Genomic DNA, 27,589 nt, shown 5'->3' on the forward strand with positions numbered 1-27,589 from the left:
TCTTATCAGTTGGTGTTTAAAGTTGTGGTACTACTTTTCTTAAGGTTATGCACATGAGGTCATCTAGTGAGGGTAAATATAAACTTTTGGAGGTATCTATTACCTTTTGTGATATATATATATATATTATATTGATAAATTAGAATTTATTTTACGGATTGAAAGGGAATTACTTATAAAATGAGTTCTAATTAAAGAAAGGATAAAATAGTGATAATTAGATGTAGCGAATAGGGGTGCTATCCATAACCATCAATACCCTATTTGTCATATAAGTCCATTTCCCCGTATCAATACACTAGGTCTCAAAAGACTTCATGTTAGACTGACGAACTATATTCAACCCAAACTTTCGACATCACCACATCACCAAAATGACCTAAGTTCTAAACTTAATACTTTAATTATAATAATCCCATACTGGTCGGCTGCACAGTAGTGATTTATAATAATCTCAGCACCTAATCAACCCAAAAGTTTGAAATAGCTCGGGTTTTTGTACCTCTCCTCTAATCCAATATATTTTTACTTGCTAACAAGTCAACTTTTTAATCACAAATTATGTCCATCCTTTTTTCATTGTTTATCACTAGTAAAAAGGTCTCAGATTTCGATACATTTTTCAAGTACCAGGATACACTAGATATGGTATATTGTAGACTTCCTTCATGATCTCCTTGTGTAACCCTTTTGTATTATATACACAACCTAACCTCGCATTACTTTCACTTACTCAAGTTTATTTTCTTTATCATTTGTAGTAAGAAAGGATCCAATTGAAATGTAATAGTTCGATCACTAATATTTCTATCAATTATCAAGGTTTGAGATGTTCCTCCCAACATATACAACCAACAAGTACAACATATTATCCAAGTGTACCAGTCAAGTTCTTATGTTTAATAATATTCTTATATTAAACCAATTCCACTTCATTATTTCCTTTGTTGTACACTAGTACTTGTCCATGAATAAGAATTCTATTAGAAGTATTAACTCAAAACTTAGTTTTCTTATATTTCTTCAATATAAATTTGACCAAAATTATCATCCTAACCCAAATATCATTCTTATATATTTGCATTACAAAATTTATTGAGTATGAACAATGTCATCTCATCGTTCTAATAGATATTACACAAGTTAAAATCATTCCTTAAGGTATTTTAGCATTATCATTACCTAAGATTCATCGGTAATCAGTAACTCCTAAGACACCAATTACAAATCAAACATCACAATTGATGATCTCGAGTATCTAATCTTTGTCAACTAATCAATACCATGCTTGTTTCATAAGTTTCTTGCGGCATATAAAATACAATATGTCTCCAAGACTCCTTATCAAATTGAGAACTAATATCAAACCCAAACATATGATATTGTCACAATCAAAATAAACTACCACAGGGAGAACAGTGACATAACTTTTCGGCTCTGTACTGCACTTTTGGTAAACGACGTACTAGTCAGTCGCCCAATAATTATTCATCCCAATTTCTGGTCTAACAGATCCGAAATCCCCAAGATAATAAAAACCTTTGAACTTCTACTCTCATTCAATAGTTAACATACACCTTAGGTTTGGAGCTAAGGCAATATCTGGATTAAATTCCAAAGTCGCTGACAAATCCGCTACATGATCAAGCTTTAACTTCACAATCATTGGTATTATTTCTAATAACAAGATCACATTAAGACTTCCTAAATTAACTAAAATTGATTGAACTCTTTGTACTCATGGCGTCCACTACTATGTTTGCTTTCCCAAGATGATAAACGATAGTACAATCATAATGCTTTAATAATTCTAGACACATCATTGGTCTCAAGTTCAACTCTATATGTGTCAAAACATATTTCAAAGTCGTGTAGTCAATATAGATCTAAAATCTTTTTTCACATAATTGTTGCCTTTATCCTTATGCATGTACAATTTTTGCTAATTCTAAATCTTGTGTGGAGTAACCTAACTCATGGGTCCTTAACTAGCTAGATGCATACACTATATATTACCTTTCTATTTTTCATTAATATACACCCTACACCTTATTTCGAGGCATTTGTATACACCATATACCCTCCAAAAATCTCATATAATACCTAAATCATTTCTAAGAAACTCCAATCTTTAGTCACGTTTTATTAATATTCTTTATTCCCTAATAGCTTTTAGGATCAGGTACCACACAACTCTAGATATCACGTGTCCTACAAGAGCTACATGATTCACCCAAAAATTTACTCTTACTTAGTTTAGCATACAACTCTTTCTCTTTTCAAGATCCGTAACACTATTTCGGAATGTTGATCGTTCATCTCCCTACTCTTTTCAAGATCCGTAACACTATTACAAATAATATTAGTGTTCCCTACTGCGAAACACACGAACTAATAAATTCTTTTTTTTTTTTTGAACAATTCTTTATTTGGGTTTTTGTTCTCAACTCTTAATTTTTCTATCTTGACCAAAGTCATATAGTAAAATTCATTTTTCTTCGTTGTGGCAAACCTAATAAATCATTAAGAAACACTTTAGAAAAATCTCTTGCCATGGAACTTTCTTCATAATTGGGATTAATCCTTCAGTATCTTTTACACTAGCCGAATATGCTATACATCATTCTAACATCGATTGTTTTGCCTCTACAGTTCATATTACATAAACTGGCATTACTTACTTACACCAGATATCACACAAGTTGACATCACTTACTAATCTCCAACAATTATTCTTTTGGTTTGCCTAATGATAAATACTAATTTATTATGTGCTAATATATCTATCACTATTTTACATGGCGCTCCATAATCCATCGGCACAACATCTACACATAGATTTATATATCCAGCCTCAATTTCTACAGATTTTAACTCGTGTCTAGTCCACTGGCATTGCACGTACACTCGTGCCAACTACTGATTCTACAAACTTACTTCTACTAACAACTAGGTCATCAAGTGCATCATAAAAAACCATTCAAGCATTAGACACATCCCACAATCAACCTATAACCCTAGAAACATAGACCCGCTTTGATACCACCCGATGTGACACCCTCCGAAATTACCTCCAGTTCCGTAATAAACTCACATTTAACTTGATAAGATATCTGATATAATCAATATTTTATATATACTTTAAGTGAATAAATATTTCATCAAAAACTTGGTATAATATTCTTCGGTATAACATATGAAAAAGAGAAAAGTGGTGTTTCTAGCTATTACAATACTTGAGAAACCAATTCATTCACAGTTTATACTCTTGTAAATATGTAGCTAGAACTCGTGACTCAAAATGATACTGCTTACGCACCTACAGGTCTGACAACTAGCTTACGCTCTAGCTAGATAATGTCACGTCGAGATCTCCTAAAAAGTACGTGGCATTGAATGAGTTGCCAACTCAATAAGCATAGCTAATTAGCCTATATATATTTATATATATATATATACACACACACACATATGGCACGTAAAACAGAAGACCAATTTCAAGCAATGACACCAATCAAACAATATTCGTTATGTAATCACAAAGTACTCAATTCCCATAGTCATGCAAAACCAATGGGAGAATCGAACTTTAACCACGACATAATATTTGATATTATCTCTTATTTTTTTAGGGCCCTGGTTAACCAAACTGGAGTGCATCACTCAATGGATCTTTGTTGGCTATCATCATCATTATCTCAATCACAATACTTTTATTTTTTTTCCTCAATATCGCATAATACACAACTCATATGGAACCACATCATCACTGATACCAAATTGCACACAGCATATATGTTATCCCAATCATCAATCATATCACACAGAACATAGTCGTATGATATGCCACATCATCTCCACTGATTAATGACAACACACAGCTCGTCATTAATCATCATCATAAGCTAGTGCAGTATACCCCCTCCCAGTTAGATAAGTCATCTTTTATTCTAATTTACATATTAACATTATTAACTTCATCATTCAATTCCATTTAATAATTATTTTCTCATCAATAGCTTTTTCATTAGATTTCATTCGATAATCAATTATAAGATCACAGAATTATTCATCTGACTTCTGCACAACCACACCACAAATAAACACATAATAATTTCACATATATCCAGGTAATTCAGACAAATAATCGACATCCACAATGAAGTATATAAACAATCAATATATTATATCCATATAATATATATATATAAACCCAACAATCAATATATTATATTCATATAAATATATATATATAAAAATTCAATTAACTATACTTACATCAAATTTAATAGAGGGAGAAACTTAGCACTCTTCTTTATCCTCTCGTCCTGTTTTCGTCGCAAAAGGAGTGTGTGTGTGTGTACATATGATTTTGAATGTGATTGTGATTTTTGTGTGTGTGTGAGAGAGAGTGAGTATGATTTTGAATGTGATTGTGATTTTTGTGTGTGTGTGAGAGAGAGTGAGTTTAATGTGTGACACACACACACACACACACACACACACACATATATATATATATATATATATATATATTAATTGTGAGGCGGTGGGGTGTGATGGCCTACCCCCCCATCATATATATATATTATTTTTATTTAATTTTTTTATAAAATATCCATATGTCCTACCTAATTTCTTAATTAATATAATTTGCTCTCAAATATTATAATGAGTTCCAATTTACTCTATTCAAATTTTAATATATTCGAATTTCAACCTACAATTAATTTGTTATTAAATTAATTTTTTTTAATAATTACCAATTAGTCTCTCAATTATGTATAAAATTCTATACACGTCACAATTAGAACAAGAGTTTCTCACTCGCTTTTATAGTACCACAAGGACAATCAACAAGATCGAGTTTAGAAACTCCCACTAGTGAGGAGGAAGAGCTTGTTATTAATTATATCAATCGTTGAAGAAATTTAAGCCTCAATTGCAAGGATAGATTATCCGAGACTTCAGCAATTGAGTTCTGCATCCAAGGAATGCATTGAGGTCTTCGCTACATATTTCAAGGAATCAAACCAAAAACTTTTGAAGAATTAGCAACTTGTGCACATGCTATTGAGATAACCATGAATCTTGATGAACGACAACATTTAAGTGCTGACACTGACAATGGACAAGAAAAGGGCGAAGAATATGCTGAATCATACTGAAAACATTAGAAGGCTCCTTGATAAGAGTCTAAACTGTCAATAACTCTCCTAGAAGAGCCTAAGTTATCAATCATTACTCCTTAATAAGAGTCTACACTTTCAATGATGCTCCTAGATATGAGGTGAAACTATCTAAACTCTTAAACTAAATTTCTTTTTAGCACTCCTTGATATGAGTATAAATTATCTATCGAAATCAAATGAAAATAAAGACTCCTTGATATGAGTTTAAACTATTCCCCAAATTCAAATTCAAATGAAGAGTTCAATACTCCTTGATACGAGTATAGACTATCTGTCAAATTCAAATGAAGACTCCCTGATATGAGTATAAACTATCTACAAATTCAAATTCAAGGCTCTTGATGCGAGTGTAAACTATCTATCAAATTTAAATGAGGGCTCCTTGATATGAGTATAAACTGTCTACAAATTCAAATTGAAGAGTCAATGATATGAGTATAAACTATATGTCAAATTCAAATGAGAACTCCCTGATACGAGTATAAACTGTCTATAAATTCAAGCTGAAGGCTCCCTGATACGAGTTTAAAGTATTTACAGGTTTTCAAATATAGAGAACTACGGTATGACTTGATCCTCTGAATAGGGTACGTAGGTAGCTTGAAATTTATTTTTCAAGTTCACTCACATGTCCAAAAAAAAATTGAAAAGAAGAAGAAGATTGAGAAATTAAAACCTCATGCGAAGAAACAATTTCAAGACATATTCACTCGTCCACTTTAGTGCAATTTCTGAACAAGTCTCGAGGAGGCCTTTGTAAGCATGCACAATTTATTGCCAATTATATAATGACATGTGCAATATATTTTTCCATCAATTAGATTCTTTATAAAATAAAATATTAATTTATGGATAAAATCAAATATTGCCATGTATGGACTTGAAGTATTCAAGGCAATGTAAATCTTTTCTTACCAACAAAGCAAGCAAATCAATGATTTGGTAACTTTATATCTCATCTTGTGATTAAGGAAACAAATCATAAAGGGCCAATCATATCGCGCCATGTCATCAAGTAATTATAACAAAGTCTTCCATGCTACAACTATAAATAGGGATGTGCACCACTCAACAGACATAACTCAAGGCATAAGACAAGGTACAAGTGAAGTGTAGTCAAGAGGTCACCCAAAACAGAATTGAAGAGATAATCTAAGAAAAGAAGCAAGAGAGCGTTCAAAAAGTCTCAAAATCCTCTCAAGCTCAAATCAAGGAAGATCTACTACTAGTAGAGCTCTCAGTGGGGTTAAGAGTTTTCTCTCTCTAGAAAGTTTTCTCTCTAGAGTGCCTCATCTTAGTTCGCTCTTCCATGTCTCTTCTTCAAGATTCTGCAAATTTCGGACCGATTAAACTTTTTCCCTTCGGCTAATCATCATTTCTATCGAATGGTTTTGGGTTTTGAAGTCGTCTTGCCGGCTGAAAAGCCCCCACCGAAGTGTTAAAACAGTTTCTGCATTTTCTGCTGCTGTTTTGGGCGATTTCTGCTGCTGTTTTGGGCGTTTTTCTGCTGCTATTTGCAGCCATTTGCATGGGTTGCAGCTTGCCATCGTTTTGCTGGTGTTTCTATGTGTTTTGCCATCATTTTGGGCGAGTTTCAGCTGCTGTTTTGGGCGAGTTTCTACTGCTGCTTGAGCGATTTTCTGCTGCTTTTTGCAGCCATTTTGTGCTGCTATTTTCTGCTGTTGTTGCTGTCTCTTTTGCCTTCGTTTCGCTGCTGGTGTTGAGCATTTTTCAGCCATTTTTTCCGTCCAAACAGAGCTGCCCGGTGGTAGGTGGGAGTTTCCATTTTTGGCAGCAACAAAAACTGTCTTCTTCCCTGCAAGCCTGTGCTTTCCCTGTTTGGCTGCTGTTTTCTGCAATTCCTGCAGCACATTCCTCTTTTGGTGCTGCATATTCCTGCAGCAACTTCAGCCACTGCTGCACACCCTCCTTGTCCCAAAAAGCAGCCATGGCAAAGAACAAGAAGGCAAAAAGTGCTGCAAACGCCGCTTCCGGCCAGCCCTCCGTCCGGTCATCGGCAGCAGCTGAAACTGAAAAAAATGCTGCTGCAACTGTCCATGATCCGCCCATCAACCAGCCGGGCAGAAACCTAGCGCCACCACCACCACTGCCAAGGTTAGTGCTTCGGTTTTCAATGGTTTCATTTCTGATTTGGAGGCTTCCCCCTCCTTTGTTGCAAAGTATAATGTAGAGAACGCAACCGATCTACGGCCGGAGGCAAAACAGCAGGCGATCGAGCCCACCACTGAAAATACGGGCAAGAAAACGGTCTCCTTCGCCGGTCTATTCAGCACTAATCGCAAGTTAACCGATGAACACAAGCTCACTAAATTTGCGGTGGACGACGGTCCACTCACTTTGGGTTCCGATGACTTGCTCGATGTTCGGGCCAAACTGGGATATTGCCTCGTTGGATACATAGCCGGCAAATTCCCCGGACTAAAAGCAATCAGAACGCTTTCTCACTCTTGGGGAGCAACCTTCCAGCAGCACGGGAGCTGTGGTTAATCTTTCGTTTCGCCCGAGATGAGGATAGGCAGCGTATACTAGCCGGAGGTCCTTATTTCATATATGGATGGCCCCTTCTTCTGAAGCACATGCCTGACTGCTTCGAATTTAAAGAAGATGATATAAGCCTTACACCGGTTTGGGCCACCCTGCCATCACTCCCCCTTGAGTGTTGGCACCCGAATGCGCTTGGCAAGATCGGTTCGAGGATTGGCAATCCCATTGCCATGGATTCACTTACGATGAAAATGGAACGGATATCCTACGCCGGAATCATGGTTGAGGTCGATGCATCAAAGAAACTCATCGACGAAGTGGAGTTTGTTATGCCAAATGGCATAACCAGAAAGCAGCCGGTGGTTTATGAATTCACCCCCAAATTCTGCACAGCATGTAACAGGTTTGGGCACTTGCAAGAAACATGTCAACGTCTACCGGTCGTTGTCCCCGCAGCCGTCCCTGCCACTACTACCCCTGCTGCACAAGCGAAGCCGGTAGAGGCAACAAAGATGAAGCCTGCTGAATGGACGGTAGTGTAGAGGAAGAACAAGGGCAAAGCTACAGTCAAGCCGGTAGTGGAGGTGCAACAACCGTCTTCTCCACCAGCCGGCAAGGTGGAACAGGGACGGCTAACCATGAAGGCACCGCAACCGACCAACCCTAAGCAAGCAGTGGTTCCTTCACCGGCTGATTCCGAGAGCTCGTCAACTGATTCGTCGACGTCCACATAGTATAAAATGGCGGGCAAAACGACTGAGGAGAATGCAGCATCGGGCAACATACCGAAAAATAAGGCCGGAGGGGAGTCCCCCCCTCAATCCCCATGAAGATAGGATTCTGGAACGTGAGAGGCTTTAACCGGCCTCTCAAGCACAATGGGGTTGCCCACCTCATTAAGAATAACCGACTTTGCCTCTTGGGCATTTTGGAGACGAAGCTTGCAGCATCAAGTATTCCGAAGATTCTTAGCCGCACATTTTTGGGATGGTGCCAAACCAACAACTTTGACACCATTGTCGGCGGACGCATCCTAGTGGTTTGGGACCCGGCAGTCATTGACCTACACCCGGTTGACATATCGCCCCAAGTGATCCACTGCCGTGCCACGAATAAGTCCTCTCAACTCTCCTTCTATATTTCATTTACATATGGTCTTTATCCTGTTGTCAATAGAAGGAGCATGTGGGAGAAACTTTCTGATTTGGGACAAGGACCGAGCATGCCATGGCTTATTATGGGCGATTTCAACTGTGTGAAATCTCCCGAGGAGAAGCAGTTGGGTGTGGCACCAACATGGTATGAGCTCAAGGATTTTGTAGACTGTTGCATAGCACTTGGATTACTCGACGTTCCCACTACGGGCTGCTACTACACATGGTACTCCAACAACGAAAGCAACCTCGTATGGTGCAAGCTCGATCGGGTCTTATACAACAATGAATGGCTTGAGGCTGGTTTGCATTGCTCTGCCCATTTCAATCCACCGGGATGCCTTTCCGACCATTCTCCGGGTATTATTTCTATCTTTGCTCATGCACCCACTAAGCCAAAACCATTTCGCTTTTTCAATATGTGGGCAGATCATCTGGATTTCTTAGCTACTGTTGAAGCAAGATGGAACTTGAGCGTGGAAGGAACGCCGCAATACAGCCTTTGTCGGAGGCTGAAAGCACTTAAAGGCGCGCTCAAGGCTTTCAACATGCAACACTACAGCCACATCTCCACCAGGGCCAAAGAGGCTGAGCTCGCCTTGCAAGAAGCCCAGAATCAACTTGAATCTAATCCGGGAGATGTGGCGCTACGGGACGCTTTGGGAGATCTCAGGAAGAAGGCCATTTTTCTTGCCGAGGCAGAGCGGCACTTCTTCTACCAGAAAGCCAAGATCCATTTTCTTAAGGAGGGGGACCGCAACACCAAGTTCTTCCACGACATGGTGAAGAGGAATGTCGCTAGGAATTCCATCGGGGCGGTCACTAGGGCGGACGGGACTGTTATAACTGCTGCCGAGGGTATTGCCCAAGAGTTCGTTGATTACTACACATCACTCTTGGGCACCGAGGCTCACACCCTCCCTGTCGACGATGGTGTGTTTGAATGGGGCCCCATACTCACCTCCGAGCATACTGCGGAGCTTTGCCGGGCAGTTACACCATTGGAGGTCAAGGATGCCATATTCCACATTAGCGACAACAAGGCTCCCGGCCCAGATGGATATTCCTCGTGCTTTTTCAAGAAAGCATGGAACATTGTGGGTGATCAAGTTTGCAGGGCCGTCCTGGATTTCTTTAGGAGTGGGCGGATGCTACGGCAGCTCAACCACACCATCATTGCCCTTGTGCCGAAATCAGATCATTCCACCTCTGTTGCGGATTACCGGCCGATTTCGTGCTGCAATGTGATCTACAAGGCCATCACGAAAATCATCTCGGACCGGCTAGCGCCTGTTTTGGAGCATTTGATTGACTGATGCCAAGCAGCATTCGTTGGAGGCCGCAATATCACCGACAATATTTTCTTGGCCCAAGAAATGGTGTGGCAGTACTCGAGGAAACGGATTTCACCTCGATGTACTATCAACGTCGATCTACGCAAGGCATTCGATTCGGTCTCATGGTCATTTCTTGCTCGAGTGCTTCTCGGGTATGGTTTTCCACCACTATTTATTAATTGGATTATGGAATGCATTTGCAGTTCTTCTCTTTCAGTGGCGTTGAATGGCTCCCTTCACGGGTTTTTTCCGGGGAAGAAAGGCCTAAGGCAAGGAGACCCGATGTCGCCGACCCTCTTCCTTCTTTGCATGGAATATTTCTCTCGACTGGTCAAGAGGAAAACAACTAATTCGGACTTCAACTTCCACCCCAAGTGCGAGAAGTTGAAAATCACGCACCTCCTCTTCACCGACGACCTCATGCTTTTCTCTCGTGGCGACCTTCCATCTATCCACGTCTTGATGGAATGTCTCCAAGAGTTCAGGGACACATCCGGCCTCACCGTCAATACCTCGAAGTCAAGCATTTTCACAGCAGGCATCCAAGATGAGGAGCTTGATGGGATTCTCGCTCGGACGGAATTTGCGAGAGGTGAGATGCCGGTCAGATACCTTGGCATACCATTAGCGGCACAGCGGCTTGCGGTCACCAACTACTCACCGCTTGTGGATCAAATTGCCAACTGCATTTCGAAGTGGACGGGCAAATCCCTATCTTATGCAGGCCGACTGGAACTTATCCGATTAGTAATTCAGGGGGTGGAGTGCTTCTGGCTCCAAGTTTTCCCACTTCCAGCGGCGGTCATCGAGAAAATCCACCGACTTTGCAGGAACTTTCTATGGAACTCTTGGAGGGCACCGGTCGCTTGGGAGGAAATCTGCCATCCCAAGGAAGAAGGTGGACTCGGAATTCGACACATACAGTCTTGGAACGTGGCCCTCCTTGCCCGTGTATTATGGAACATTCACCGCAAGGCAGACACGTTGTGGGTGCAGTGAGTCAACAGTGTCTACCTTAGAGGTGCATCAATCTGGGACTGGCAACCGAAGAAGGGAGATTCTCCACTCCTCCAACGGCTTGCCGATATTCGCAACAGGGTGGTCACTGATTTTGGGTCTCCGGAGGCAGCAATTGTAGAAATGACGAGATGGTCCACCCCGAAGGGTCTCCAAACGTCGAGAGCTTATGAGTACTTCAGGCCGAAACTTGCGAGGCAGCCTTGGAAAGCGGCTATATGGAAGGCATTCATCCCACCGAAGTACTCATTCATCTTGTGGCTTGGCTTGCGCGGTAGACTAGCTACAAGGGACAGACTTAGATTCCTCCAAGAAGAGGATTTGTGCTCGCTATGCATCAACACCAAGGAATCGGCTAAGCATCTTTTCTTTGAGTGTCCGTTCAGCAACTTCGTTTGGGCACGCATCCGGCACTGGATTGGCATTAAGGACTATGTCAACCCTTCAAAGTGCGTCAAGTGGCTCAAGAAGGAGAAGACAGGTTCTTCCGTGCAGAACAAAGCGCGTCACCTCGCTTTGGCATGCACGGTGTACACACTTTGGAGGCAGCGCAACGAAGTCATTTTCGAGGGGTCAACGGCCTGTCCCGAGAGGCTTATAAATTTAGTCAAGGTTACATTGTATAGGGTCCTTTGGACACTCTTCCCACATGGTTTTGATCGTTCTTAATCTTTAGCGTGGGCTTTTGTATCTCTCCGGGTATGCCCGGAGTACATTGTAAATATTATTCTTGGTTGAATAAAACTTACATTTCACCCAAAAAAAAAGGAAGATCTACTACGTTTAAAGCAAAAATCAAGGTTTTCGCCATGAAAATCCTCAAAAGTCAACATTTAATTCGTGAAGAAGTCAAAAGACCTGGAATTAACGTTGTCAACACACAAATCTATCTTGTCGGAAGCTAAAAGTGTCCAATCCACCAAGAAATACCCAAAGTACAAGTCAAACACTCCAAATTTATAGAGTTTAATTTGGGAATAAGTCAAAAGACCCTCGAATTAATGCTATTGAAGACCAAATCAACATAAGAGGAGATCAAAACATCAAGCTCCACCTCCAAAGTTGCCAAAATCAAAGATCAAATTCATGAAGTAAAGAATCAGGGAGTCCAAATACAGATTTTGTACTCGCAAAAAGTACAATTAAATTAAAAAATTATTTATAATATTTTTCTTGTTTCAATAAATTTAGAAAGACGAAATTTGCATTATAATGGGGAAAAAGGGTCCTCCTATCTTAGTCCACGTTATGGTGATGAGGACCCAAACTGAAAACCATTAAGCATGAAGGAAAAAGAAATAGTTGAAACACAAAGCATGACAAGGGATATAAAACAGGGTGGGAATCCTAGTCTAATTAAAACACACTTCAAAAAGGCCCACTCAACCTTGTCATATGCTTTGCTGATATCAAGTTTGAGAGCCATAAATCCCTTATTTCCTTTGGTCCTGGTTTTCAGAAAGTGGTTTAGTTCATAGGCAATGATAACATTGTTGGTGATGGGTTGACCAGGGATAAAAGCTAACTACGTAAGCCTATTTGCAATAGATTTAGATGCAATTTCGTATAACACATTGCAGAGACTTATAGGGCGAAATTAAGAGAGAGTCTCCTGTTTAGCACATTTGGGGATGAGTACAATATTAGTGGCATTAACCTCTTTAGGCAAAATATGGTCATTCAAGAATCAAACACTAAAGCAAATAACATCAGTCTAGACAACAGAATAATATTTCTGATAGAATAGAGGGGGCAGTAGTCTGGCCCCGGTGCTTTCAATGGGACCATTTAGGATAGAGTAAGTAAAACCTCCTCACTAGTAAAAGATCGTGATAGCTCGTCAAGCATGTCGTCATCCTGCCAGGGATAATGTGCTCTGTTCCGCTCTCAAGATCCAACTCTGACGGGCTCCGAGTTTGGAAAATCTTTGCAAAATGCTCCTTTAGCAGGCATTGGATATCATGATTCCCCACCAACCACCTATCTCCCTCATCCTCAAGCCGATGAATCGATTTAATCTATGTTGACTATTAGCCGAGGAGAGGAAACAACATGGGTTCTGATCCCCCTCCGAAAACCACAGGGGACGGCTCCGCTGTTTCCAATAAGATTCATCGAGTGCATAAAGGGCCTCCAGCTAACTTTGAATCCGACTCATTTCTAGCTTAGCGAAGTTGAGATAGGCGACTCTCCAATTTTTTAGTCGATACACTATTAATTCCTGGGCAGGATTTGCTCCAGCTTGTAAGGTGCGTCCAATACTCCGCCAACTTGTGAGAAAGATTACAGGAAACCAAGGTGGGAAGGCTAACCAACCAACTTTGTTCAACAACCTGTCTGCATTCCTCCAACTGCATCCAGCATGATTCAAACCTCTAAGGCCTCGCCCCCAAGATCTGAATAGTACCCCAAACGGGGCAAACCGGATGAGGATGGGACTATGATTTGAACAAGAGGCCTCTAAATGTTACATTGTCACTAATGGGAAAATCATGCATCAAATCTGCATTACCACATGCAATGTCAAGTCTCCCCCAGTTAGTGAAAGGCTATATCTAATTATTGCACCATGTGAAAGGTTCCCTTAAGAAACCCAAGTCATGCAACCCATTGGCTTGAAGAGCCGCCTAAAAGTTCTGAACTTGCCACACTGGTCGAGCTTGGCGTCCATCCTTCTCAGATTGATCCAAAATTTCCTAAAGTCCCTGGCACAAAGCTAAGCATGTAGAGACTAATCCGCCAGTTTGGACAGAAGTTTCCATGATAGAAGTTCCCAACGGCTGACCTTAGCTGCACTTTAGAAACCTGTAAAGAGCCGAAGTAATGTGGAGATCGAAGAATGACTAGAGCTGGAGGAAAATAGACTTATCCCATAGCAACATAAAACCTCCACTCATACCTTTGGGCTCCACACAAAACCCATAACAATCCAATTGCTTAAGTAACTCCACACGGCAATAAGTACACTTGGTTTCAGCCAAAAAACCAAAGAGGGGTGGAAATCCTGGATGAGCTCTCTGAAACACGGAACTATACCGGGGGCCCTCAAACCCTGGCAGTTCAAGGCAATGGTTCTCGATGCTCCTAAAGGGATTGCATCACCGTATCCGCTGCTAAATTAGTAATATCAAAGAGAGCTGACATTTTGGGTTGTTTTTATGGGAGATGGGGTGGAGAAGTAGAATTGGTGGACAATGAGTTTGTGTTTATGCTTTTGAGGTAGGTGACTTCTAGACTGAAAGGTGGGCCTACGGGATTTTGGTGAGGAGCTAGTGGGTTTAGGTGACCGGGCGATATTAGGGGTTATTTGATTAGCTTGAAAAGTGAGATGGGTATGGATCAAAATTATCGAATTGGAAATATGGAGAGGAATAATATTATCTATAAAGGAGGGTAGTTTCGAGGGAGAGGATTCTGTGGGATGCATAGGGGGGTTGTTAGAGGAAGATTGGTGAGGTAGAGAGGTGGTAGGAAAACTTCCAAAGATAGCGGTGCCACAGTGTCAAGGGCCGCCCGCGCACTCGGCACCCTTGAATCACATTCGGCCACACAACCGCTCTACTCGATCAACCAACAACCTTCGCTAACAGACGTTGGACTTCCACAGTCTTAGAGTTTTAGGCGTTGGTCTTTTATCTTGTACTTGGTGTACTCTTGTAAATACTTTTGATTGCTCAGGAGGATGTTAGGCCTCCTGAGGTGCGATGTTCAACCTTTTCGGTGTCTACTGTTGTAAATAAGAAAAATTTTAAGCCTATTATAGAGGGGAATGAGTTCTCGAAGCTTGGTGTAGTGTGCGTGCTAGTGTCCCCATCAAAGCGATCTCCTTTCGCTAGCATCGTTGTACAATGTATATGCAATTTGCAATGCAATGAAATCCACTTTCTGAATCGCGTGCTCAATTTACTGCTTTTCTACTGCACCTTGCTCACTGTTGTTGCTGTTGTTGCTATCGGTGTTGCTATTCCTGTCGGCTCGTTGTGCTAGTGCCGGCTGGAAGTTCGATTGTGTTTTGCTATTGGCGGAAGTAGTCTACGGGCTGCAAGCCACACGGTGCCCCTTTTCTCGCATCGTAGAAGGCGCCTCGTGAGACACGGGCAGCTTGGGTTCTAGGAGATGGGTTAGATCGACCAGGGTGTAAGGGGTTTGACGACGAAGTCGGGAGATAGAGTATGAGCGAGCATGAACAAAGTTCCAAGGGTAGTTAGCCGCTGGTGGGGAAGCCTAGAGCCAAGATTTAAACAGAGTATTCTCCCCCGGATAAGAAAAATCCTTTTCAAATTGCAACTCACAATCCTTCGACAGGTGACCAAGCCGCCCACATAAATAGCAAAAGTTAGGAAGTCATTCATATTGGAGCCGGACCAATTGTTCTTCACCTAAGGATGTTCGTAATCTTAGAGAACGCCTCAAAGGGCAAGTAATATTAACGGAGGCCCTAATACAAAGAGCAACCCCCACGTACCACTATTTGCATCAGTATCAAGATCCAACAGCCTCCCAATCTTATTCCCTATGAATTCTGCAACTTCCTTTGTCATTCTATGGATAGGTAAATCAAGTTTATTGATATGGAAGCAACACCAATCAAGATCAACCGAGAGATTCCGATCTAATAAGTGATGAAAATTAAAGAGAAAACGACCTTCCTTAAGAATCTTTCCATCCCCTTAACCAAATTGAAAGATGATAAGAGAGTGGTGCGCAAAGCGTTTGCATGGAAGAGCTTGGGGCTAAGTAGTCGCTCTACAAGAAAGAAACCCTGAGGCTTGGGCTCTCTATGCCACAACCCTAACAGAATAACAACATCCTCATCAACATCCTCCGTCAGATTGAGGGAATTTCCAAGCCTAAACAACTCCGGATCCATAGGATCAGATTGAAAAAGTAGGACGACTGTGCACAAAACCCTGAGATCGGATGTGAGACACAGCCTACCGAGAGAACGCTACCTACACCACAAAGTGAGAAAGATGAAAAAGAGGAAGGGACAACGAAAACCCTGAAAACTTAACAGAAAGGAAAACCAGTCCATGAAAGTAAGGAACGCAAGTCTTAGAATTGAATCAGTGAGGCGTATGTTCAGATTCGTGCAACCTTACGAGCCAAACCTAGCAAGGGGAAGAAAACCTCATTACGAGGAGAGAAAACTCTCATACTAGAGGAGTCTCTTTTTATCATTAGTATTATTACCTTTATTGTGTTGAAACTATTATTTTATCCTCTTAGGTCATGTTTACTAATATGTATGGGATTGTAGTGGGCCTGGTGTTGAGAATGCTACATCCTTGAGGTCATCTTCTCCAGTGTCTGCTGTTACTACCTGCGTTGCTGATACAGAACCCAGCAAAGAAGAGGATGAAGTTGCTGGTTATTCTCTGTTTGATGCTAGGTAGAGACGTGTTCTTTGTTACACGTTTTTTTTTTATTTAGTGTTGTATTTGTTATGTTGGCATACACATCATTTATTCTGTGGGTTGATTGGTCCACGTCATATCTGAATTGATTAGATTGTTACAGACAGTTTCAAGTTAGTTGAGGTCTTTGTATTTAACGCAAGTTCGAAGCCCATTTGTAGCAACTTTCAATCTGATATTTTTCACAGCAATGAAACGGAGTTCTCTCCCTGTTTTCTTCTCGTTCATACTCTGCCAACCATTGATGTTTTGTGAGGTTTTAACATGGTATCAAAGCCTTCTACGTGAAGGACTTTGGGCTACCTCACTGTAGTGATTGTATACCTTATTGGTTTCGATTCAGAATGGCGGATGACGCAGCGTTGTCGACTATGGGACATAGACCAGGTGAAGTATCGTCTCAGTATGAGAAGGACATGCTTTTCATTCATCCTTCTGAGCATTCGCAGCTGGCGTTGACATCTTCGCCGCTGGATGGTACGAATGTTTTGGTGTGGCAGGGGGCAGTATATGTATCCCTTGGAACGAAAATGAAGCTAGGCTTCATAGACGGTTCGTTCTAAAAACCAGCTCCTGGTTCACTCATTTTTTAGCAATGGAGGCGCATCGATCTGATGGTGACCTCATGGCTATGGAACTCCATGTCGAAGGACATAGTAGAGTCTTTCATATATTGCAGCACCTCACGTGAACTTTGGTTAGCAGTGCAAGAGCGATATGGATGAAGCAATGGACCTTTAATATATCAATTGCAGAGGGAGCTCTCTTCGGTTGCTCAACAGGATCTGAGCCTTACTGCCTACTTAACTAAGGTCACAACTCTGGAATGAGCTTAATTGTTTGGCTCCTCCACCAAGGTGTAAGTGCGGAGGATGTACTTGTGGGATTAATCAAGAGATTGATCAACTTGCATCGCTAACGTAACTAATGCAATTTCTTATGGGGCTTCATGAGATTTTTAGTAACAAACACAGTCAGATTCTCATGCTAGATCCTTTACCAAGTGTAGAGAAAGCTTTTTCGATGATTTATACTGTTGAACAATAGAGAATGATACACACATCCATGGAAATGAACACCAACAATGTAGCTTATGAACTATCTTCTAAAGGCAGTAAAAGAGACGATAGCAAATATGCACAAAGGCAGTGATTTACTGCAGCAGAAAGACGAACTTTGGTTTGTTCACATTATCGTAGACCTGGACATGGGCAAGACACTTGCTTCCAGTTGCACGGAGTACCTGATTAGTATAAATCACTCAATGAACGGAAGAAAAAAAGGCGAGCCTTCACAGCTAATATTGATGTCAAAGGTGAAGAAGTGCCGGACAATGCCACGGAAATGATGACTCGATTGATTCAGTTGCTGAAAAAGGCGAATGCTCCCTCGGATCCTATTACTAGCCACGCAAACTTTGCACAATATGAAGAGGAGTTTGCAGGTAACGTTGCTAAGCCAACTAGTATTTATTTAAACTCTTGGATCATTGACACGAGGGCTACCAATCATGTATGTGCGAACATTGCATCATTTTATTCATTTGCTAAACCTGCTACTCCACACTTCATCCATTTAACAGATGGCTCGAGAAATGTAGTTCCGTATGTCGGCAGCGTTCGGTTAAACAATGAAATCACATTACATAATGTATTTTTTGTGCCTCAATTTTCTGTCAATCTAATATCTGTCAGCCAACTTTGCACTCATACTCCTTTTCAGCTCCTTTTTACTAAAGAGTCATGTTTTTTGCAGGACCACGACAGTAAGAAGAGCCTGGCCATAGCTCATTTGTTCAAGAATTTGTACATTTTCAGACATCATTCCAGTTTTGCTTCTGCCATGGATAGTGTTGGTAGTGGTCTTGCCATGTCGGTGCACACAATCTGAGAACCAAACTTTGTGGCATCAACGTTTAGGACATGCTTTTTACAAGCAGTCAAACACATCAAAAATATTTTTTTTAATGTTGATAGTGATAAGACTCCTTGTGATGTTTCTCATAAAGCTAAGCAAACTCGTGTACCTTTTCATGTTAGCTCTTCTTATTCTAGCGCTCCTTTTGAACTCGCGCATATGGATTTATGGGGACCGTATGTTGCTTCTAATCTCTTGGGGGGAACATACCTTTTAACGTTTCTTGATGATTATTCACGGTGCCTTTAGACTTCTATACTTAAACAAAAATCCCAAGTTCCTAATACTTTAAAACATTTCTGCTCCTTGATTTCTAACCAATTTAATCATTCCTTTAGAACCTTAAGGTCTGATAATGGTTCGGGGTTTTTTAATCACGACTGTCAAACTCTTTGTTCTGACTTAGGAATCATCCATCAGTCTTCTTGCACATATACTCCCCAGCAAAACGGCCGAGTCGAATGGAAACATGGACATTTGTTAAACGTCGCTCGGGCCTTACTTTTCCAAGCTTCTCTTCCCATAAAATTTTGGGGAGATGCCATCCTCACTGCCACATTTTTTATTAATAGAACTCCTAGTAAACTTTTACATTGGAAAATACCATTTGAATTACTTCATGGACACCTTCCTACATATAATCATTTGCATGTTTTCGGCTCACTATGTTTTGCTACCAACTTAAATCCCCATAAATCGAAGTTCCATCCTAGAGCCTTAAAGTGTGTATTCATAGGTTATTCGATGCACCAAAAGGCCTACAAGTTATTTGATTTAGACTCACATTCTGTTTTGTTTTCCAAGGACGTACAATTCTACGAAGCTGTGTTTCCTTTCTCGCAGATTGATTCCTCCTCTAATTCCTTGCCTTCATTGCCTCTAGTTTCACTAGACGCGGTTTCGTCTCCTTCTTTGGATCCTCCTCAGCCTGTTGTGTCTCAGTCCCTTCATTCACAGTATATGTCTCCACTACCCTCTACAGATGCTTCAACTCGTGCTATTTTCCCTGTTCCTCGTCGTTCAAATAGAGTTTCTCGTAAGCCAATTTGGCTTGAGGATTTTGTTTCTACTATCACTAACCCTTGCATCATTCATCCTTGCAATGTCGTATGTACATCCTTTGTAGCCTCTATGTCAATTTTGCAGGAGCCTAAGTCATATCATGAGGCGATGCAGCACCAAGAGTGGCTCGATGCTATGAAAGCTGAAATCACTGTTTAAGAGAATAACCACACATGGTCTCTTGTTCCTCGACCAGCTGGAAGAAAATTGATTGGGTGCGAGTGGGTGTACAAAACGAAGCTGCGGGCAGATGGTTCAGTGGAAAGATACAAAGCTTGCCTAGTGGCGAAGGGTTTTTCACAGATAGCCGGGGTGGTTATACGGACAATTTCTCTCCTGTTGCGAAGCCAGTCATAGTGCGTGTACTTCTTGCTGTAGCAGCTGCTTATGGATGGCCCTTGCACCAGATGGACGTGAATAACGCCTTCTTGCATGGCTACTTGGAGGAGGACTTGTATATGGAACCACCGGAGGGGTATTCTGTTCAACCTGGGCTTGTTTGCAAGTTGCAATGATCACTCTATGGCTTGAAGCAAGCCTCTCGATAGTGGAACGTTGAGCTCACACTTAAGCTTACAGATTTTGGTTTTTCTCAGTCGGCATACGATCATTGCCTCTTCACCAAGACGACGGATATTCGTCTACTGGCTCTTCTAGTTTATGTTGACGACATAGTGGTTACAACCCCTTCCTTGGAGCTTATTCAATCTGTCAAAGCTTATTTGCATTCACTCTTTACAATCAAGGATCTCGGTGACGCACGTTATTTCCTCGGGCTCGAAATCGAGCGCAATTATGATGGTCTTTATCTTGCTCAGACCAAGTACGTTCACGATATCATTCGTGATACTGGGATGATGTCTGCGAAATCTATGAGTACCCCTTTTCCGTTTGTCCTCAAACTTAGTAGTGACTGTGGTGCTTTACTTCCATAACCTGATCAATATCGACGACTCATTGGACAATTATTGTATTTGAGCTTTACCCGTCCTGACATATCGCATTCGGTACAACAGCTTAGCCGATTTCTTAATCATCCTTGTGTTGCCCATTGGAAGGCCGCACTTCATGTTGTTCGTTATCTTAAGGGAGAGCCATCAAAAGGGTTGTTTTTTCCTACCACATGCTCTTTTGAATTGACGGCTTATTGCGATGCCGATTGGGCATCTTGCACTGATTCGCGCCGCTCGCTCACATGCTATTGCATCTTCTTAGGCGATGCCTTGGTGTCTTAGAAGACCAAAAAACAGTCTACGATTTCACGTTCTACCGCGGAAGCAAAATATCGAAGTATGGCGTCGACAGTATGTGAGCTTAAGTGGCTTTCCTACTTGTTGTCTGATTTTGGTATCAATTTGTCTCTTCCTGTTCGTTTGTTCTGTGATAACCAAGCGGCTTTACACATCATGGCTAACCCCATTTTTCATGAGCGTACGAAACATATTGAGATTGATTGCCATATAGTTCGCAATGCCTACAAAGATGGTTTCTTAGCTCCTTTGCACATTCGTAGCTCTTTGCAGGTGGCTGATATGTTTTATTAAACCGCTGCCTCTAAAGTCTTCGCATTCCTGCTAGGCAAGTTGGGTCTTGCTGCGTTGCACCCTCGTCCCACTTATGGGGGGGGGGGGGGCTGTTGAGAATGCTACATCCTTGAGGTCATCTTCTCTAGTGTCTGCTGCTGTTACCTGCGTTGCTGATACAGAAACCAGCAAAGAAGAGGATGAAGTTGCTGGTTATTCTCTGTTTGATGCTGGGTAGAAACGTGTTCTCTGTTACACGTTTTCTTTTATTTAGTGTTGTATTTGCTGTGTTGGCGTACACATCATTTATTCTGTGGTTGATTGGTCCATGTCATATCTGAATTGGTTAGGTTGTTACAGACGGTTTCAAGTTAGTTGAGGTCTTTGTATTTAAAGCAAGTTCGAAGCCCATTTGTAGAAACTTTCAGTCTGATATTTTTCACAGTAATGAAACCGAGTTCCCTCCCTATTTTCTTCTCTTTCATACTCTGCCAACCATTGATGTTTTGTGAGGTTTTTAACACCTCGGAAAAAATTGGATTTCAAACTGTATGAGCTGGGATTTAAAACTTTACATCTTGTTTACTTTGGCCTATCTTATTTTCTAGATTAGAGAGTAATACTCAAAAACTCGTTTAGTACCTTTCATCAGTTGTGGGATTAATGTACATTTTAACAATTTTACCCCGTGTAAAAGATAAAACATCACGTGAGCTTGTTTGTAAAAAAAATTATGTCCCACTACAGTCACTCTCTTTCCCTTGTAAGCCACCTCCATTAACAAACCGCAGTTGCATGTATTTCAGGCAATATACCTTGTTTGAAGAAAGCTTTTTTAGCATGCTGAATGGTATTCTGTTTGTGAAGAATCAGTATGTGAAGTTGGGAGTGAAAAAGTAAACTGCTAGGAGACAATCATAGCAGTATTTCAAGGAGTGGACTATTACCCGACCGACTGCCTTTAAAAATGGACAAAATGTATAAAATCTCCTGTATTTTAAAAAGTTTGCAAACAAAATCCTCCTATTATGAGAATAGGCTAAAAGCTCCTATGTGTTTTGTAAAACTCAGCTCAATCGCCTCCTCTCCGTTAAATCCAACTAATGGTGTTAATTTTTTAGAAAATGACCGTTATACCTTTACTTTATATATATTATTTCTTATTTTAATGACTGTTGAATCTTTTTTCATCAAATATTGATCATTAGATCTAATCAATTAATCTCAATTGTTAGATTTTAAAAAAATAAAAGGTCTAGATTCAACAAATTATTTAACTTATATTATATATAACTAATTTAAATTTTAAAAATATATTATTACATATTTTAAAAAAAAAACTAACTACCCCACCCGGCCCCCTTACCCCCGACTTCCCCACACCACCACCACCACCATCTCGTCGCTGGCGACGCAGTTTTGTTAAAATTGTCATATTTTCGTAAATTTTTTTATCAAATTGAATGAGGTCGGACTCGTTAGAATCGTCTTGAAAAGACAAGTTTGATGATGGTGGTCTGAGACAGAGATTTGACCGGATGGAGACGAATCGACGACAAACCTGTTCAATGGTCGTGGCTTGAGCCTACTCTCTCTGATTGACGAAAACTCAAATTAAAGGTATGAAAATGCTCGTCTTAAAGAGAGGATTCGAATGGTGCCATTGGCCATCGAAAATTCATTCGGACGACGCCTGAAACTTAGAAACAAGTTTCCAGTGAAAAAGGGGCGAAATCGCAGTTTTTTTTAATTATAATTATATTAATTAGAGTTTTAATTATATTAATTAAAATATATTTTAGTTAATTAAGAATATTTTAAATAATTATAATAATTAAATATTTTGGCTAATTAATAATAATTATAATAATAGTTATTGTAATTAAATATATATTTTAAATAATTAAAAATAATTTTAGATTTAATAATTAACAATTATAAAATTATTTGAATTTAAATATAATTTCATGTAATATTTAATATTAAATAAATTAAATATTTTAATTTAAATTTAATATGGCAAAATTTAGTACTCGATTTTTAGGGTGAGAAATGGCAAAAAGAAAACACAAATAAGTCAAAAATTCATTTGTATGTTATATAGACCCATAAAGGAGTTTTTAGTCCAAAGTGTCGTTAAATATGAACGTAAATCGTAGAAAATGACTACTAACCGCAGCAGCTGCGCGTCTACTCCACTTCCCGTTAGTTGCTAATAGAATGAGGATTTTTTACTTATTAAAACAAAATAGAAATAAGTTTTTAGCCTATTTTAAAAATAGTGAATATTTTTTACATACTTTTTAAAACTTTATGCATTTTGTCCCTTTAAAAACTGTATACAAAAATGGGCTGAACCCACCAACCTATATTGGATTGTGTATGGTTTGATGATCTATAAACCCCATGCTGAACCACCCCATCTTTCTCTCTCTCTCTCTCTGTCTCTCTTTAGCACAGTGGACTGGCCGTAGATTCTGCCGAAAGAATTAGCTCCGGCGAGACATCCGGCAGGTTTCGTTGCCCACTTTTCTTACTAAAGGTCAATCTTTGAAGTTTTTCTTTTTTGTACGTTTTTGTCCATCATTTGTGGGTCTTTGGGTTGGGGTTGTGGTTGGGGTTCGGATTCTAGCTGCATTTCTCTTTCCCTTTTTCGATTTCTTCTCTGAACTTGATGCATCTGGACAGCACAAATGAAACTGACTACGAATTAAGTTCTCTATTGCTTTTTTGGGTACAGCAGGTGTCTAGTTCGATGAAATGCCTGAATGGTTCCTGTATATGTTTATTATTAGGAATTTTGATGTAAGTGCCTGTTTCTGCTGCTCTTAACACTGAAAATGTGGCGACTGTATGACGGCTGGAAAGAAATTCTGAAGATTCAGAAGTTCCGGAGGATGGTGTCCTATGCTGGATTTTACTGTTTTGTTACACTCATCAGCTATGCGTACACCAATAATACGTAAGTTTTTATCCCCTTGTACTCGTTCCTTTTCCAGGAAAAGCGGGAGCTTGGGGATAAAAAAAGCATTGTTTTTGGAAGTTATTTCAATTGGACTCCATTTCTCAGATGATTGGTTCTTTAATACAAAATCGCTTATCTATTTCCTATTAGAAAAGTTTATCGGGGTAATGCTCATTTAGACTGAAGCTATTAATAGGGTAAAGCAAGATTATTGGTAATCTAATGTGGTTATTGTGGGTTTGGATCTTGAAAAACCACAGCTGGTTCAAATGGTTCTATGGAATCCCGTGTCATTTTTCTTAAAGTTCAATTAAACTTATTATATATGCAGCCCTCAATTTCCTTTTCATTTATTAATGTGGATAATGCAGGACTAGAGCTGGATACTCGAGAGCTGATCAATTCTATGCGTCTTATCCAGCTGGGACTGAGCTACTTACTGACACGGAAAAGGTCTGTTGATTTGTGTTGCTAGACAATAACAAAAAAGTTCGTGGATGTTACTGCATTTCCCTGTTTCACAATTTTTGTTGTTGAAATTAAAACTTGGTGCATGCCTTATCCCAAAGCTCCAGAGGCACAATTTAGGCTCAAAGAAATTGAAAATTTTTTTCCTCCTAAGCACAGCTTGAGTTTTTCCTTATTTTTTCAGTGTGGAAATAATAATTCTTCTGTTGGCTATTCGTGTTGAGTTAGTTGCTGAAATACATTAAAGATTGACCTCAATTTACTTCAGTTCTGGTGTCCTTCGACGCGATGTTTAATTTAACTCCTGTGTTCTGAAATATAACCTCCCCCCAAATTAAATTACAAACTGCTGCAAGCTTTCACTTTTCTTCATTTTTTACACTCTGGTAGTCTTGTCAAATACTGTAATTTGCTTATGTGAAGAGTGCACTGAGTTTGTTGCTCTGCACTTGGTGTGCACTTTTGGGAGAACTTTGAACGTTTGGATTTTAGCTAATTGATATTTCAACATGGTAGTTATATAAAGCTGCCCTTGGCAATTGCTTCGAAGAAGAGGAGTGGGGACCAATTGAATGGAGCATTATGGCTAAACATTTTGAACGCCAAGGAAAATCACCATATGCATATCATGCAGTAAGTTTGTTAGATGTTATGGTCTACTTTTTCTCTTTTACGTAGTACACCTGATGCTTTTAGTTCATTTGTGATTATGCAAACAGATCTCACTTCGAAAAATTTGAGAGGCACTGAAGATGATTTAGGCTTTAGTCATAATGCCTGAATGTTATTTATATGCTATATGCATTACAGAAAGATGTTCGAAGTACTAGCTTAAGACGTTTAAACAATACTTAGTTAAAAAGGATAAATGAAACAGAACCATCAATATTGTAGTGAATGATGACTTCTCTGACTTTGTTTTTGGTGCACTAGTAGGTATTTCACTTGTCTTTTAATATTGTTAACTGTATGAGGTGTTGATTCTAAATTTGCTTCTTCAAAACTGTAGCTGGTACTTTTGCTTTTCTACTGTGCATGATAAAATATGAATAACTGACTATATTCCATTTTTGTAACTGAAAACCGGAATACATAGGAAAAGAATCTTTTTACATACTATAAGCATCTGGATAAGGTGGTTATTCATATCTACTGGTGCAATTAAATGATATTTCTTGATGTGCATTCTATTAATGGTATTCAAATACTTAAATTAACTGAATGATATAATATTTCTGAAGTTAAACTTGTTCTTTTCCATATGTAAATGCTATGATGAAAAATTCTACAAACTGGTAAAGAGAACTTATTTTTTGTGTTAAAAGCAACAGCTATTGATCCGACGCTGCATCAAAGTTTAAGAAATTGAATCTGAGTTTGTGGAGAGGGTGTTAACCACTCACTAGTGTGTATGGCCTTAATATATTTTATGGCCTGAGTTTTACTAGTTTTGTCAGAGTCAAAGATCTATGTGAAATTAAAACTGTCAAATGCCTACCAACCAACCCCTTTCACGACGACGTGTGCTCAAATTAAGAATTTTTGCTTCCAGAGTTTCCTCATGTTCTTCTCTTTTGACCACAGTTATGACTATGGGACTTCTCATTGCTGTATCCTCATCTCTCTTTACCTCCTTTCCTCTCAGCGACGTCTTTTTTTTTTCACATTTTCACCTTGTGATTTGACTCTACATGGTTCATATCCATCTTTCACTTAATCTAACTTTTCAAACAGGTTTTTTCCACAAACACAAGTATTATAGTGATGTACGTCCTAACCACTTTTAACCTTGCTGCTTCTTAGCAATTTAAGTAATGCCATTTCAAGCCTTCCCTTCTATATTCTTGTTTCAGGATGTTGGCATGTAGATTGGTATTCAAAATAATTAGCTATACCAAATTGTCTATATGTCCACATGAATCCATGTCTTTTAGCTAACTTGCGGAATTGTAATTGAAGTATGAGTTCAGATTGCATTTACTGCAAAGGTGATTAATTGTAACAAAATCTACTCCTGCAGTTCAGCTTTTACACTTTATTGAAATAATTTTCTTGCTGTTAATCGTTGTTGTCTTCTTTCTTGCTTTCCCTTTTTGTGATGCTGTAGCAATATATGGCACACCTTACCTCCCATGGCCAACTTGACGGAAGCGGCTAACTAAGGACTAGGAAAGCTCATGTTTCAAGCGGATGGGGCTCTCCGGTGTAGCATTCAAAGTTGATTAATTTGTATAGCTAAATATAGAAGAAATAGCCATATTCCCGATTCATTTTGTATTCCATGCTATTGACTGTATTGCTAGAGTTGCATTATCTACCTTGGCATCAAATTTTGTAGTCCTCGTCACCCTAACAGTGCAGGTGAGGGGTTGAATCTCTTGCTTCTATATTTTATGCTAGAGTATTCCCAGCAGAAAATGATATGTTGGAATGAGTTTATGAAAACCCACTTAATTTGGTCCAATGGTAGTTAGACACTAAGGCATATTTTTATCAATAAGCAAAGGGTTCGAGATTTTAAAATCACTTGTTCAGAGGGTCACTTAACAAGAAGTATTTTTATCTCCAACGTGGGATGATAACTCCTGCGATGGAAGAAAAGAGAAAAGAACATGGTTTTTTTTTTTATAACAGAGAAGAACAGGGTTAATATCATTGTTTTATTTATTTATTTTGTTAGCCAAGAAACTTTTAACTTGAATGTAATAGATAATAAGAAATCTTAAAACATATAAATTCAGCTAGTTTAAATAACAGGACATGATTGGTATATAGGGTTGAAATTAAGTGGTAATTAATTGAATTTAAGAATGAAATAAGGATGAAAAGCAATAATATTTTGATAGTACTTTTATGATTGCTATACAAAAAAGTTAGAAGGTAATGAGATTGTTATTCATTAATTGATTCTGCTCACCTGATTGATAATTAGAAAGAACTGGTTAATAATGGAATAAAATAACTTTTATGATAAATTTGCCTTTTAAAAATTTCTTTGCTTTTAATATGTTAAATGCATTTTATAATAGTAA

At 39.5% G+C, this 27,589-nt stretch overlaps 1 protein-coding gene across 4 annotated transcripts; it reads left to right on the forward strand.

Annotated features, from left to right (window-relative positions):
* Positions 1-23,492: 23,492 nt before the first annotated feature.
* On the forward strand, positions 23,493-26,975 carry LOC105178683 (uncharacterized). 4 transcript variants are annotated; one of them, XM_088876026.1, is made up of 5 exons: positions 23,493-23,666; positions 23,865-24,086; positions 24,461-24,542; positions 25,074-25,190; positions 26,665-26,975. In XM_088876026.1, the coding sequence occupies exons 2-5, from the start codon at positions 23,965-23,967 to the stop codon at positions 26,713-26,715; spliced, it is 372 nt and encodes a 123-aa protein (XP_088732152.1). In that variant the 5' UTR covers positions 23,493-23,666; positions 23,865-23,964; the 3' UTR covers positions 26,716-26,975. The 4 variants fall into 4 exon arrangements, with proteins under 4 accessions (XP_088732152.1, XP_011100516.1, XP_011100515.1 ...); XM_011102214.3 differs by having other exon boundaries at positions 23,868-24,086; XM_011102213.3 differs by having other exon boundaries at positions 23,920-24,086.
* The last annotated feature ends 614 nt before the right edge of the window (positions 26,976-27,589 follow it).

Source organism: Sesamum indicum, linkage group LG12 (assembly GCF_026168435.1).
Source record: "Sesamum indicum cultivar Baizhima isolate 11 linkage group LG12, ASM2616843v1, whole genome shotgun sequence".
NCBI lineage: Eukaryota > Viridiplantae > Streptophyta > Magnoliopsida > Lamiales > Pedaliaceae > Sesamum > Sesamum indicum.

Coding starts and splice junctions, on each gene's coding strand:
- LOC105178683 (XM_088876026.1), top strand. CDS start 23,965: ATGTGGCGACTGTATGACGGCTGGAAAGAAATTCTGAAGATTCAGAAG. Junction 24,087..24,460: donor TATGCGTACACCAATAATAC/GTAAGTTTTTAT, acceptor TGGATAATGCAG/GACTAGAGCTGGATACTCGA. Junction 25,191..26,664: donor CACCATATGCATATCATGCA/GTAAGTTTGTTA, acceptor GTGATGCTGTAG/CAATATATGGCACACCTTAC.